General features: G+C 38.3%; 1 protein-coding gene across 11 annotated transcripts in view; it reads right to left on the minus strand.

The window, feature by feature from the left end:
• Positions 1–15,816, minus strand: part of EVI5 (ecotropic viral integration site 5) — a 191,844-nt gene that overhangs the window by 140,493 nt on the left and 35,535 nt on the right. For 9 of the 11 annotated variants that reach the window (XM_036352435.1, XM_036352436.1, XM_036352438.1 and 6 more), the window contains exons 3-6: positions 10,733–10,922; positions 9,851–10,075; positions 9,000–9,074; positions 1,479–1,604 (exon numbers count right to left, since the gene is read on the minus strand). In XM_036352435.1, the coding sequence (XP_036208328.1) occupies positions 1,479–1,604; positions 9,000–9,074; positions 9,851–10,075; positions 10,733–10,922 (616 nt within the window). Of the gene's footprint in view, positions 1–1,478; positions 1,605–8,999; positions 9,075–9,850; positions 10,076–10,732; positions 10,923–11,495; positions 11,738–15,816 lie in introns of all 11 variants that reach the window. The other 2 variants (XM_036352445.1, XM_036352437.1) reach the window with 2 other exon arrangements.

Here is a 15,816-nt window from a genome sequence, read left to right on the forward strand (position 1 = left end):
AAGTCCTGCCCCAGAAGGGTGTCTCCAGCACAGCAGTTCTCCCACTGTAGACACAACTGGTTCTCACAGCCAATTGGTCTGGAGGTCAATTCCTCCCAGCGATACCAACAGCAATCAAGGCTTAACTACAACAGGACTGTGCACCCAGCCCACAAAGGGGTGCACCAAGAGTGTCCACCTCAGGTGACTGGGGTGGCTGAGCCACTGGGCACTATAGGACACCTGGCACACAAACCCACTAGGTGGAGGGGAGCTATGGGGAGAAAAAAGAGGAACAACTGTAATAATCTGAATAAAGACTTATTTAAATAAAATAAATAAAAAGATTAAAAGCTAGAAAAATGTGAGGTAAAAGGGAAAGGCATACCCTGACCAGTGTTTCTCAGTGGTTAGAGAGTTGGCACACCAAAGGGTCACCAATTCCCAGTCAGGGGCACACACCTGAGTTGCAGGTTCAATGCCCAGCCCCTTGTGGTTGGGATGAGAGCCAGAGGCAACCAATCGATGTGTCTCTTGAAAGGGCGAGGACTACGCCCTCCACCTTGCCCCAGGATAAGGGCTACGCCCTCCACCTTGCCCCAGGGTAAGGGCTATGCCCTCCATCTTAACTTGGCCATGTGCTCAGCAAGCTTCTTCCCGGAAGATAGTCAAGGGAAGTGCACGCCATCACTATGACCACATCCTGTGTAATGAGACACCGACTCGCGCCTGGCCAATCGGCAGGGCCCACAGTCTTTTCTCCTCCCTTTACCCCAATCCCCTATAAAAGCTCTCTCCACACAGAGTTTTCTCTCTCTCGGCCACTGGAGCTTACCGTTGCATCGGTGAGTGTGGCAGGGGAGCCAAACCTAGGTTTGAAATGAATGACTCTTTGCTTTTGCATCGGACTCGCTGGCTCCCTGTGGGTTCTTGGGAATCATGAAATCTGGGCACAACATCTCTCTCACATCGATGTTACTCTTTTTCTCTCCCCCCACTTCCACCCTCCCTCCCTTCCACTCTCTCTAAAAGTCAATGGAAAAAATATACTCAGGTGAGGATTAAGAAAAAAAAGGGCGGGGGGAAGGCAGGGGAGAGGGCTGAAAGAGACAGAAGAAGTAATCTCAAAGTAATCAGTGTCACGATGTCATAGGCTCATGCAAGAGAGCACAGTCTACACATAACAACAGGATATAATAGGTCACAAGGAAACGTATGCATTTCGGCGATGGGGTTATGATACATTTAGCACATATGCTTAAGGTTTGAATGTGAAAATTGCAGTCAAGTTCCAGACTGTGATAGTGCAGATATCTGCAGATAATGCCTAAATGAAAAGTAGGTCTAAATTGTATTAATCAACCAACAAATGATCATGTGATTAAAACACTAATTTTTTTCAATTGCTGTAATGCTTTGAACATTAAATATGCTCAGGTGTCACTCAAACCAAGATGACAAAATATAAAGGCAATATGCCTTTAACACTACACTTTTACCTGAATCATGCATTCAAACTGGTACATACAAAGGCCCAATTCTGCCATACTTGGTTTAAAAAGTTCACGAAGTCTATAATCTTGCATTAATTTAACAAATACACAGAAGGCTTCTTCTTCTGGCATCTACATTAGGAGAAAAAAGCAACATTAGGTTAATGTTCTGTGATACACAAGTAAGTTAAAGTCTGTTTAAACTAAGTACCCATCCAACTATAAACACTGTTTTGAGTGGCCATGTGATACAATGTCAAGATCAATACACTAAAAATCAGAAGGTTTAACCTCCCATGTATCACAGCGAATGAAAAGTTAGACAAATCTAACAACCTCTGAGACTAACAGTCTCACTTGCTAGATACCTCTCTCTATCTATCTATCTACCTATGCCAGTCAACAAAATAAACACAATTGCTATACTCAGCGACTTTGTACTTTCTAGTGGGGCAAGAGGACAATGTATGGAAGAAATCAATTAATATATGTCAGATGGCTATGAGTGCTATTAAAATAAAACAAAGTAGAGCCGAAACCGGTTTGGCTCAGTGGATAGAGCGTCGGCCTGCGGAATGAAAGGTCCCAGGTTCGATTCCGGTCAAGGGCATGTACCTGGGTTGCGGGCACATCCCCAGTAGGAGATGTGCAGGAGGCGGCTGATCAATGTTTCTCTCTCATCAATGTTTCTGACTCTCTATCTCTCTCCCTTCCTCTCTGTACAAAATCAATAAAATATATTTAAAAAAACAAAAAACAAAGTAGAGTAACAGGAAAAGCTGGGGAGATGCTATTTACTTTCCCTACCTAGGTCAGGGAAAGTGCCTTGATAACATTTGAGCAGAATTCTGAAGGGAACAACTGAGGAAAACAGTCCTAGGAGAATAATATAAAGGCCTTGAAATGGAACCAAGATTGGCATGCTCAAGGAACAGCAAACAGGGGACTAATAAAGTAGGAGTAATGTTACAGTGGTAGTTACGTTATGGAGGATAAGTAACAGGAAACCAAATTACACAGGCTTTGGAGGCTACTGTAAGGACTTGGACTTTTACCTTAAGTGAGATGGGAAGCCCTTTTAAACATTCTGAGCAGAAGTGATATGGTGTAATTACAAGAACTTGTAAAATACATTTTCAAAGAAACTGTAATTGGGGTTTAAAGATATCAACTTTATATGTACATATAAAGATATCAACTATATATATATATATATATATATATATATATATACACACACAATTTATATGTAACTCACTAGAAAATTATCCTATCTAATAAAGAGGGGATATGCAAATTGACCGTCATGCTGTAACAAGATGGCGACACCCACAGCGGGGGCGGGGCTGGCCGCTACGTGCACCTGCCACAGGAGTCCCCTCAGCCCTGCCGAGGGGGTGTTGGGGGGGTGAGGTGGGTGGGTCCCCCCTGCTGCTCTGCACAGCTTCCCCGGAGTTCCCTCAGCTGAGTGCACTGTGGGAGCGGCTCCACCAGGGGTCCCGCGGCTCCGTGAGGCTGGATGCTGCATCTGTCTGCATGGGTGCAGGCAGGTCTGAATTTCACAGGATTTTGAGGCACATGCAAGTGGGCAGGGACTTGACTCTGGGTCTCCTGGCGCAGGCGGACTTGACACCATGTCCCCGTGGGTGCCGGCCCAGACTCTGACAGCAGCGAGGAGAGAGTCCCATCCCCCACAGGATCAGCCATAATCAGCCCTTGGTCACCCAGCTCTCAGCGGCCTGACAGCCAGGACTCTCATTCACCTGCATCCCAGACCCTGACAGCAGGGAGGTGGTAATATGTCTAAAGAGCAACTACTAACACAACGTAGCTCTGCAGCCGAAAGAAGCCGGCATCATCGACAGACAATGTCTGAAGACCAACGTGCCTCTGAAGCTGAAAGAAGGCGACGTCAGCGACAGAGTGTATCTGAAGAGCAATTATTGGCACAACGTAGCTCTGAAGTTGAAAGAAGCTGGTGTCATTGACAGAAAGTGTCTAAAGACCAACATGACTCTGAAGTTGAAAGAAGGAGGCGGCGCTGACAGAATATGTCGAGAAAATAGTCATCAACAAGTACTACCAATACCGGTAGGAACTGCCTTCTCAGCAAAAATGGAGTACATAAGGATGCAATCCTTGAACATAGTTGTGGTGGAATGACTGTTGGATGTGAATTTTGCCTATCACTAAATTTCTCTGATGAAAAACCATCCGATGGGAAATTTACTCAATGTTGTAGCAAAGGTAAAGTTTGTCCCAATGATATACATTTTCCAGAATACCCAGTACATTTTAAAAGATTAATAACAAACGAAGATTCTGACAGTAAAAATTTCATGGAAAATATTCGATCCATAAATAGTTCTTTTGCTTTTGCTTCCAGGGGTGCAAATATTGCATCGCCATCAAGGTATGGACCATACTGTTTTAGAATACACGGACAAGTTTATCACCGTACTGGAACTTTACATCCTTCAGATGGTGTTTCTCAGAAGTTTGCTCAACTCTATATTTTAGATATGGCCAAAGCAACAAGTAAAAGATTAGCAATGCCAGGGCTAATTAGAAAACCAGGGCTGCTCAGAAAGACTCATGATCAACATCAACAACTTCATGCATGAAATAAATGAATTAACAAAATCGTACAAGATGCTACATGAGGTAGAAAAGGAAGCCCAATCTGAAGCAGCAGCAAAAGGTATTGCTCCCACGGAAGTAACAACGGAATCACTCCCATGGAAGCGATTAAATACGATCATATCAGTGATCTGGGTAGATATAATTCTCCTCGTGTAACTGAGGTTGCCGTCATATTCAGAAATGAAGATGGAGAACCTCCTTTTGAAAGAGACTTTCTCATTCATTGTAAACCAGATCCCAATAATCCGAATGCCACTAAAATGAAACAAATCAGTATCCTGTTTCCTATATTAGATGCAATGACATATCCTATTCTTTTTCCACATGGTGAAAAAGGCTGGGGAACAGATATTGCATTAAGACTCAGAGACAACAGTGTAATTGACAATGATACTAGACAAAATCTAAGGACACGAGTCACACAAATGTAGTATTATGGATTTCATCTCTCTGTGCAGGACATGTTCAATCTTATTTTAAATACAGGAACATTAACTCAACAGTTTATTGTGGATTCATATTAAAAATGGAGGCCAATCAGATACATTTCATCAAAGCACACCAATCTAAGTTGAGAGTTGAAAATATAGTGGTTTGATGGATTATCTCAAATCTAGGTCTGAAAATGACAATGTGCCAACTGGTAAAATGATAATATTTCCATCATCTTTTGAGGGTAGTCCCAGAAATATGTAACAGCGATATGAGGATGCTATGGCAATCGTAACGAAGTATGGCAAGCCCGATTTATTCATAACCATGACATTCAACCCCAAATGGGCAGATACATTTTACTCATTAACTTTCATCTCTGACACTTCTATTATAAAGAAAAGGCAAATAGCAATATTAAGATATTTCCTCTAATTAATTCCCTTTTACTGTGCACAAATTTGTGCACCAGGCCACTAGTATTAAATAAGATAATAAATGTAAAAGCTCTGTAAGAGCTACACAGATATTCATAATACTTAAGTAAATAACACTTATCTAAATTATTGTCATCTTTCTCAAAAAGATAAAATTTTCTAGTGCTCATTCACTCACATTATACCAGTGTGTTTCAAAAGAGGAAACCTCAAAGGATCTCTAGGCATTCTTCTCACTGAAGACTGCTTCCAGTAACAATACATTTTTCCTGGCCATGTTGACACAACCAAGACAGGAGCCAAGAGTTACTCTTGGCAAAACCTTCCTCCCTCTCTCTCTCCCTCCCTCCCTCCCCGCCTCCCTCCCTCCCTTCCTTCTTCCCTTCCTTCCATCCTCCCTTCCAACACACATAACCACAATTCTGCCTTGGAAACCATCCTCATTAATCCTCTTAAGCCCTACAACCCCACTGAAGAAAAAAAACAAAACCCAGAATTCTCATCCTATGTGATTCTACTGCTCCCCTAATTTAACCCCACTTACAACCTTCCCAAAACCTCTTCCACAGAACTTTCTAGAACTCATAATCTATCATCAACAAAATATCCTAACTAATCCTCAATCTCTTTATCAAATGTTCTTTCACCTTCTTTTCTAATTGAAATCTGGCTTTCCCTTAAGAACAGTTTGACACCAAAACCTGGCTCTCCCGAGGTGGCTGTTTTATCTCCCACAGCACTGAAAGAAGCCACGGGGTAGAGAGGTACATAGCCCTCCTTGAACCTCACTGCCACTTCCACAGCATTAACTCCCCATTCTCTTGAAACGCATACCAGTAGACATTACCCATGATTCCTCTTTTTTACAGCATCTACAAACCTGTGGGTCATCCCCTCAAACCACGCTCATTTTCATGTGGATTAAGGACACCTCTGGCCTAAGACACCTCTGGCTTCCTTTGCTCCAATGATCTTGGCAGGCAGTTACGAGCTCAGGCTCTATAGCCATACCACCTATGGTTCAACTCCCACTAACAGCTGTATGACCTTCAGCAGATTATTTAACTTCTCAGTTGCTCAGCTTTACTACCTACCAAATGGGTATAATAATAGTACTTCACAGGGATGCAGTGAAGATTAATGTACATAAAGTACTTACAATGATCTGACCTTGCAGTCCTCATTCATTTACACAGTACCTTAACTTTGTTCCCAACTCTCTCCTTTGCTCACTTTACTGTTATATTTATTCACACATTTAGATCCACAATTACTTTGTCTTTCTCTCTCAGTTATAATCCTAACTGCAAAACTCCACCTTTAGAAAAATCCAACTCTGTAACTACATTTAGGCAGCAGAAAGTGTCTGGTTGGGTAAAATAAAAACACTTAGCCCTGCTGGCTGGTCTCATTTTGAATTTAGGACCACTAATCTCAGTGGACCTTTAATGCTGTCTGGTATATTTTATTTCTCTAATTCAATCACTCATTCTTGACCATTTCAAACTTTCTTCTCTGTCCTCAAGCTTCCACTCGTCTCTAAGCTAATGACTTTGTTTGCTATTTCAGTATTTTTTTAATAGAAGCAATTAAAAGAAAACTGTCCCATTCTCATGCCACCACATCTACCATTCTACCTGCATCTGAACCCATTTTTATAGCCTTTAGTCTCTCTCTTCTATCTATCAGCCTGGACATTCCCCCAATGCCCTTCTCGTATTTCCACCTGCACATTTATATCCCCACTTGGATGTCCAACAGACAGCTTAAATCACACTCCTAATTTCCTGCTACTTCTTGTCCCATACTTCTGCTCAAAAACCTTATGAGTCATCATTCCTCCTTTCTCTTTTACTCCACATCCAATCTATCAGTAAATCCTGCTGGTTCTACATTCAAAATATCTTAAAAATCAACCACTTCTCATCATAACACCTAGTCCAAACCACCATCAAGAGAGCAGTAATCCATGGTCTGGACAACTGCAAGGGCTTCCTCACTGGCCACTCTGCTGCCTCCCTTGTGCTCCCTTCCCAACAACCTACTCTCCATACATCCTGGAGCTGCCAGAGTGATCCTTTCAATTCGTCATTTCAATCATTTCACTTCACTGCTCAAAACAAAAAGCTTCTCTAGTGGCTTTCCATATCCTCAATAAAAGCCACAATCCTTTTAGGTCCTATATGACATGACCCCTTACCACTTCTCCAACCCCATCTCCTGCCACTACCTTCCACTTCTCCTCCAGCCCCTCATGATAGTTACAGTACGAATAAATCAATTAATCTCCCCTTATTTGTCTTACAAGAATTTCTTCTCTTGTTAACATACCAAAAAAGTTACAACCCACCCAGGCGGCATGGCTCAGTGGTTGAGCATCAATCTATGAACCAGGAGGTCACGTTTGGAGCACATGCCTGAGTTGCAGGCTCGATCCCCTGTATGGGGCGTGCAGGAGGCAGCCGATCAATGATTCACTCTCATCATTGAAGTTTCCATTTCTCTCTCCCTCTCCCTTCCTCTAAGAAAAAAAAAAGAAAGTTTCATCCTGCCTAGCTGATTTGGCTCAGTGGATAGAGCATCGACCTAAATCCTATGGAGCTAGCTAGGTCAGCTGTTGGAAGACTGATTCATAGCTCAAGTAGAGATAACTGCTTTTTAGATCATCAATAGAAATGTTATTTCGGAACTAATATGAAAGTAAAAGAAACAGAATTGTGACAAAAATCACTTGTCTAATAACAGGGATTTTTGAGTCCAACAGTGAGAGGCCTACCAATACTAACCAATTACAAATTAGGAAAATCACAATGTTGTAAAACAGCTATACTTCCAACATTAACATTTCTAGTTTTTTTTTTCTTATTATTTATAACCTAATGTTAGAAATAGACAAATATTCTGCAATAACAACTTCTGGGTGCAGTTCTTCTATTATAAAGCAAAGTAAAAACCAGTCATTTTTACTATAAACCAGTGTCTCTACACCAAGTTTTTGAGACTCAGAAATGTGTACATCCCTAATACGTATAGAGCTTTAAAACTCAGGTAGAACTGTTAGCTAACTGAAGCAAAGTATTTTGGAAACACAGTTTTTGAATCTTATTCTGCTTTTATCTATCATGATATGTAATCTTAGGAAGTCATTTAACTTTTATTGCCTATCTACTATGTGCCAAACATCATGCTAGGGTTTTACATATATTATCTCATATAGCCCTCACAATGAACCTGAAAGTAGACAATATTGCCTAATTAAGACTCAGAGAGAGGTTAAATAATCTAGTCCAAATTCACAGAACTCAGTGCAGAATTAAGATGCAAAAACCAGCCTATGTAATTCAAATCAAATTATTTCCAAGGTTTCCTTTCAGACTATATTTTAATCTGAGACTAAATAAAGAGTATGATGGACTTTTTAATTTTTTTTAACAAGGCTGAAGAGATAACCACACTATGACATTTCCCTTCAAAGCTATGATTATCCTGTCCCTGACTTCTGAAAACATCCCACCCAATCCCACTCCAAAATAAGTCACTGTCAACAGAAATATATACCACATCGCTGGTGTGACTGAGTACCACACTTAGAGCCCATAACAAGTCCTCAAGAAGTCCTATATAATTTCCGAAAGATGTTGTATAACATAACATTGCATACCAACACTTGAATCATGTCCTCCTTGGTTGAAAAAAGATTACTCCTCCTTAAATACTGACATATTTAAAATATGTCAATATTTAAAAGTAGATACAGGCTTTAGTAAATACTGTGGTCCAAATGTAAATACCAAAGTGGTGAAATTTCATTTAGTGGAGGATATTATAGCATGTTATTTTCAACAATTTTAGTAATCTTTTAAAGTGCTACCTAAATGCTCCTAATTAAATTGTGCTTAGGAAAAAATGCCCAATAGCAACTTACACTTAATAAAAAACAAGGATACTTTTTAAATTCTTCACTGCAACTTTAATAAATAACTTAATTGGACATTTAACACTTGTACTAACTTACCTGCATAAGCAGCAGTCCAACTATAAAAGCACTTCCTTGACAGTAACCAACCTCACGATCGACTAAAGAATATGCCTAAAAAGCAAAAAATATTGTTCAAAATACTTTAATATACTTTCCTTCTCTAAAAACTTAAAAACAGTAAAACAAGTAAATTAAAGACTATTTTTAAGAAAAACTCTTAGTTGCTTGTTGTAAATGTTATACTATAAATATTTAATAAGCAAATGATTTATTACATCAATTTTTCTTTTTTGACAATTTCCCAATTAGAAACTAACAACTCCTAAGGACAAAAAAAGAAAGAAGTTTGTACTTGGGAAAGTAACAATACTTAAAAATAATTTAATATGTATATTAAATAAAAATAAGACCACAAGGTAAAGAAAGCTTTGGCAAAATATAAATGATTTAATAAGAAATCAGTATTTCACAGAGGTAGTTGGAAGGGAAAGATACTATGGAAGAGGAAAAGGCAATACTGAAGAAAAATTACAATGGCACAGACTTTCAATGGCTAAGAGCTCTTAACAACACTGACCACAGCAAGTAGAAAAATTTGAAACTCATAGAAGGTGAAGTATTCATTTTCCTAAGGATCTCTCAATGTATAGTGATTTCTAGGCTATTTGATTTTGGCCAACTAATACTGAGCAATGTAATGAATCTTCTAATAAGTTCTCTAAACTAAACTGTAATGTAGCATCAGTATTAAAGCAAAAGTTATGCTAAAGCCAAATTTATTGCCAAAGAACTGATTATTGGGGTGAGAGTTCATGCTTCATTGTGGCAAATGAATACTTTCAACCTTCTGAGAATTGACTTCATTTCGAAAAATAAATAGAACTTACCTTCATTACATTAAATAAAACCTCCTGTCCAAAGCTATCTTTTTCCTTAAAAAAATTGTGTTCGGGATAAGTTCTAGCAATGTCCCTTCGGATCAATTTTTCACAAGGTGAAGTCATTTTCAGGAGTTCTGCATATTGATCCTTGATTGGCATACTTTGTGCACTGCATAAAAGTTGCCAAACTATTGCTCTAAAATGGTGAGGTATCCCTTTACGAACAAGTTCCTAAAAATAAAAGTAAAATTTTAAAATGAATTGCTTAAGTCTCCTACCTTGAAAACCAAAGAAGACTTATTGGGGGTTGAAATAGAGTGGGAGACCTTTACCAAGTTTATAATTCACAAAGCTAGTTTTATAATAAGACTTGGGAACCTTTTAACCAATACTAAGATTTGGCCCTTGGGTGTATCCTGTTCTGGCTGGTGAAGGAAGGGCTATGTTATAAATTCTTATAATCTCACTCAAAGTATGATCTCTAAAGGTACTAAGGACTCAATAATCTGCAGAGCTGTGAATGGCAGTACAATAACCATCATCTTATAAAGGGCTGTTATCAGACCAAAAAAAAAAAAAAAAAAAAAAAGGTTACATACTGAAAATGCAAGGATGTCACAACTTCATTTCTGAATCTATAAAACGATAGAATTTTACCTCTAAAATAATTTTCACCTATATATTTCTACAATTAGGAGACTTCTATAACAACTGATATTTACAAATCAAAACTTCTATGGGGACAAATAAATGAAAACATATAAAGGACACTTCATTATTACAGTACTTGGAAAGTAGATGAATCTGAATTTTAATCCTCTATCAATCTATGCCTGATTCCCTTTGGGATAAGAGAAAGAACTTCAATGAAGAATATAAATACCTTACCTTAATGTGTTTTTCCTTCTTTTTGTGCACATCTTCCCATTCATTAACAAGTCTTCCCCAAAGTATCCAAGAATCTTCTTCAAGGTGGCTGAGGTTGCTAGAAGCTGATGAACTTGATACAAGGGAGGAGCCACTGTTTCTTCTTGACCCATTTACAGATTTCAAAGACTTACTATCCGTCTCTAACAATCTAAAACATAATTAAAAATTGCTCAAGATCTAATTTCACAGTAATACTAGATGAAGTAATGATGGTACTTTTAGAGTTTCACTACAGCAATTTAGTCATAGTTTTAAAATATGTATAATTTCAATAACATTTGGCTGCCATCTATAAAATTACTGCTGTATTTTTCATCTAAGCATAGTAATTTCAAATTTTGAAATAGTAAATTATGTTAAATATTTTAGTCCTATTAATCCCATCATAATGTCCCTTCATCTCCAATTCAAATTCAAATTTGGAGAAATTTAGTGAGAAAAATGGTTGAGAGGGCTTCAGGAAAAAAGAAACTATACCTGGAAAAGCTATAACAAATTCTATGGAAGAACTAATCCTATCATGTTTACAATATGTCTAGTACTAAAAAAAGTAAGGAAACATCACATAAATTAAACAAATCCCTTCTCTTTTTTCATTTTACTTCACCCATGTATAACTAATCAATAACTAAAAGTGTTTTGTTTGGATCATGCAGTTTGTTATAAAAAAAACTGAATAATAAAATTGGAAAGACTTCATTTAATTTTTATACACACATACATTTGTATTTATGTATAATTCTGGATTCTCTTGAAAAATAAGATGGAGCAAAATTAGGCCCATAATCCTGCACAGGAACAACAAGGTATAGTGAACAGGAGCTTTTATCCACTCAATCGCCCAAAAACTCAGGCCAACTAAAAGCTGTTATTTATCAGTGGGCTTGCACTGTTAAACTGAGACCTCTCCATTCAGAAAGTCCTGCTGGCCTTTGAGTTTAGAACCCTGTGTTTCTTCCTTATCTGTAGAAAGATGGGTTGAGATAAGTTTAGAGATCTATTCCAGGATTCATCACAACATCAAACCCATACTATCTCTTTCATATATATACCAACTATAAAGAAAGACTGGAAAATATGGCTCTATCATTATAAAGATGTAAATTGTATGTCATTCAAATAAGGTTCCTAAAACATCTATTTGTATACTGAACATGTCTACCACTCACTGCTTTCTGAAATGCTAACTTATGATATATTGAAAACTAATAAAGAAAAAAAAAATGATTCAAACACTATTTAGCAGATTACAGGAATACCTTTTGTGAGACAGATTTATATCTTACTCATCTTTAGATCCCTAAAAGCATTTAGCTCAGTGAAAGTACATAAAATACTGACTGAATTGAAATAAAATGAAAACCCTCATATTAGAAAACCTTCAAATTCGAGATGTCCTATTCAATAACAATAATATAAATTGAGCAACTACTATCCTTATTCATAGGTAGGATAACATAATACATTTTCATGACAAAAATAATTTAAATAAAATGTCCCAAATATTGCTAGAAATAGAAAAATGTACACAGCAGTCAAATTAAGGGTCAACTACTGCCATAAATATTCTTTATTAAAAAAACCATAATTAATGATGATATTTTGACTTTAAATACTTTTCCCCCATGGATCATATCTTATAGAAAAATTATTATACATATGTAATTTTATATATGATTATAAACCCTAAGAATACCAAATGAAATAGAGAAACAAACTTTACTAAAATAACCCTTAACTAAGTTCTTTGTTTCACTTAATTATTCATCGAATGCTTGTTATATGTCAAATAATTAACTGTATCACTACCATCAATAGAGACATTCAGTTAAAAAGAACATAATGATATTTCCTAAGCTATGAGATACAATGGAAGTATAAATGAAAAGGTACCTAAACAAAAGGCTTTTAGAGAGCCAGAAAGGTCTCACATTGCCAAATTGCAACTTTTGGTATAGACAGGAAATGCCAAGTGAAATTCATGGATAGGGTTAGAGAAAAGGGTTAAGCAGTTCACCTTCAGAAGAAACTGAAATAACATATACAAAATTGTGTGAAATATTTACAAATGAAATATTTCAAGTAAAGACATAACATTATTTAAAGATATCGTCCATGCCTTAACTCACACGACATACAAACATGACTTAAAAATGGACAATAGGGCTAAATATAAAAGCTAAACTATAAAAGTCCTTGAAGAAAACAGGAAAAAGTCTTCACAACCTTGGAGTGGCCAAAATTTGTTAATGGGACAAAAGGAAATACTAATCATAAGAGAAAAAAATGAATAAAAAATCCAAACTTAAAATGCTCAGTGCTTTAAAAGATACCAACTATATATATAAAAGCCTAAGCAACTGGCCAACCAGCTGACCAGCCAGCTGGTAGCTATGACACACACTGACCACCAGGGAGCAGACACTCAATGCAGGAGCAGAAACTACAGGCATGGAAACATGGAACAGATTGATGAATCTCAGAGGGAAGGGGGGATGAGGGAGAGATTAACCAAAGACCTTATATTCATACCAGAGGCCCAGTGCACGGATTCGTGCACCAGTGGGGTCCCTCGGCCTGGCCTGCAGGGATCGGGCCTAAACTGGCTCTCCAACATCCCACGGAGGGGTCCCGGATTATACCGGTCCTCTAGTTAGGAAAATAAAAATGTAAACCACAGACTGAAAAAATTTTTTTCAACATATATGTCTGACAAAAGATGGCATCCAGAATATATGCAGAACTCTTAAAATCAATAAGAAGGCAAACAACACATTTTTTAAATGAGTTAAAGACTTAAACTGACAATTTCCAAAACAAGATAATCAAGTGGCCAATAAGCAATTGAGTGCTCAACATCTTTAGTCATCAGGAAATGCAAGTTAAACCACACTATGGACACATTAGAATGACCACACCAAGTGTTGCCCAGGATGGGAGCTATTCTAACTCATAAACTTGATGTCAGAATTCAACCACTTTGGCAATTCTTTATAAACTTAAATACATTTTCATATGACCCAGCAAGAGAAATGAAAACAAATGTCCACAAAAAGACTTGCAGTTGAAAGTCCATATAAGTTTTATTCATAATAGCCAAAACTCAGAAACAACCTAAATATCCAGAAAATAAATGATGAAATTGTGACATTCATTCATTGAAATATTAAGCAATAAAAAGAAACAAACTGCTGATATATACATTAATATGGATGAATCTTATAATCATTAGGTTGAGTGAAAGACAGATGAAAGAGAGTACATACTATATGATTCTACTTATATGAAGTTCAAGAACAAGCATATTAAAGAAGAAAATATAGGAGTAAATCCTCATGATTTGGGGTTAGGTAAAGTCTTCTTAAATATGACACCAAAAATATTAGTGCGGGAGGCAACCAATTGATGTGTTTCTCTCACATTGATGTTTCTGTCTTTCCCTCTCTCTTCCACTCTCCTTAAAAAAAAAAAAAAAAAAAATGAAAAAATATCCTCAGGTGAGGATTAACAACAACAAAAAAAAGCTTACAGTCCTCTCCCATCAGAAACTGATGGAGTTTACCTGATATAGATACTAGAGGTCCGGTGTATGGATTCGAGCATTGGTGGGGTCCCTGTGGAGATCAGGCTGAAACCGGCTCTCCGACATCCCCCAAGGGGTCCCATATTGTGAGAGGGCGGTTCAAGTGATGCACCCAGAATCAGGGTCCCTCCTCTCTTCTCCCAATATTATGTCACTTTCTCTCTGTATCTGTCTCGCTTCTTTCATCTCACTTTACCCTAAGTTTGGTGGTAACTGAGGACTTGTGGGCATTTAGCTGCAAAATGCAATTTAGCAAACAGGATTTACTTAGCTTGGAATCTAATCAGCCTAGGGCAGGACCCTGCTCAATGTCAGCCTCCTGCCCAGCCCCTTCCACCCAGGCAGAGTCCTGTGGCGGTGGGAAAACTTCCTTCTTCCACCTGAGCTGCTCCTTCACCTCCTTCCCTCCCCAGAGGTTGCCCGCCGGCGCTACTGTCCACCAGGAAGGAGGGAAGCCGCAGCCAGTTTCCCAGCTGAGAGTAGTAGGGGTAAAATTCACTGCCTCCACTGGAAATGGATATTAAGCGGATGGGCTGGTGTGGGCGCCAGACGTCGGGGCTACAGCCAGTAGGTCCTGCACATCTCATCATTTAGCTAATCGAGTGAAAAAGTTTCTGTAAGGGCCAGACCCACAACCTCTGCAATGGGCTAGAGACCCGGTGGGGAGCCAGACCCGAAGTGGGGAGCCAATGGGCTAGAGATTTGTGCACCGGTGGAGTCCCTCAGCCTGGCCTGTGGGGACTGGGCCGAAACTGGCTCTCTGACATCCCCCAAGGGGTCCCAGATTACAAGAGGGCAGTTCTCGGGTGACGCACCCCAGAATCGGGCTCCCTCCTCTCTGGTTCCAGGTACATCACCCAAGAACTGAAGCTTGGCAGCTCCTGCGTTGAGCATCTGCCCCCTGGTGGTCAGTGTGCATTATAGCTACTGGTCAGACAGTCCAACGGTCATCTGGTCACTTAGGCTTTTATATGTATAGATTCCAAGCAGATTTAACTGCTGGACTTTTTAATTTAAAAAGAGATGATATGAAGCTAAGCTAGTTGCAACTTAAAGAATAGAACAATAAATTATTTTAATTAATTATATCATCATATGCCTCCAGAAATCTGACAACTAATAAAAAATGTTAAACAATCCTCAAAGAAAAGAAAAAGAACTAAGAGTTTGAGTGAAAATCTAAAGGCCTCTTCTATGATTAAAAATACATATATTTTTAACACAGAGACTTAAAAATACCTGTTTTTACTATCTTAATGTTCATGGCTATGTTACAGAGATATGCTCAGGAAAACTGAGGTAACAATGCTATAGTGGTAAATACAAAATTAAAGATGATCTAAGTCAGCATTTTCCAACAGAAATATAATGCGAGCGTTTTATATAATTTTAAATGTTCCAGTAGCTGCATTTAAAGTAAAATGAAACAGATTAAATTCATTTTAATATTTTATCAAGT

Source organism: Myotis myotis, unplaced genomic scaffold, assembly GCF_014108235.1.
Source record: "Myotis myotis isolate mMyoMyo1 unplaced genomic scaffold, mMyoMyo1.p scaffold_m19_p_2, whole genome shotgun sequence".
NCBI lineage: Eukaryota > Metazoa > Chordata > Mammalia > Chiroptera > Vespertilionidae > Myotis > Myotis myotis.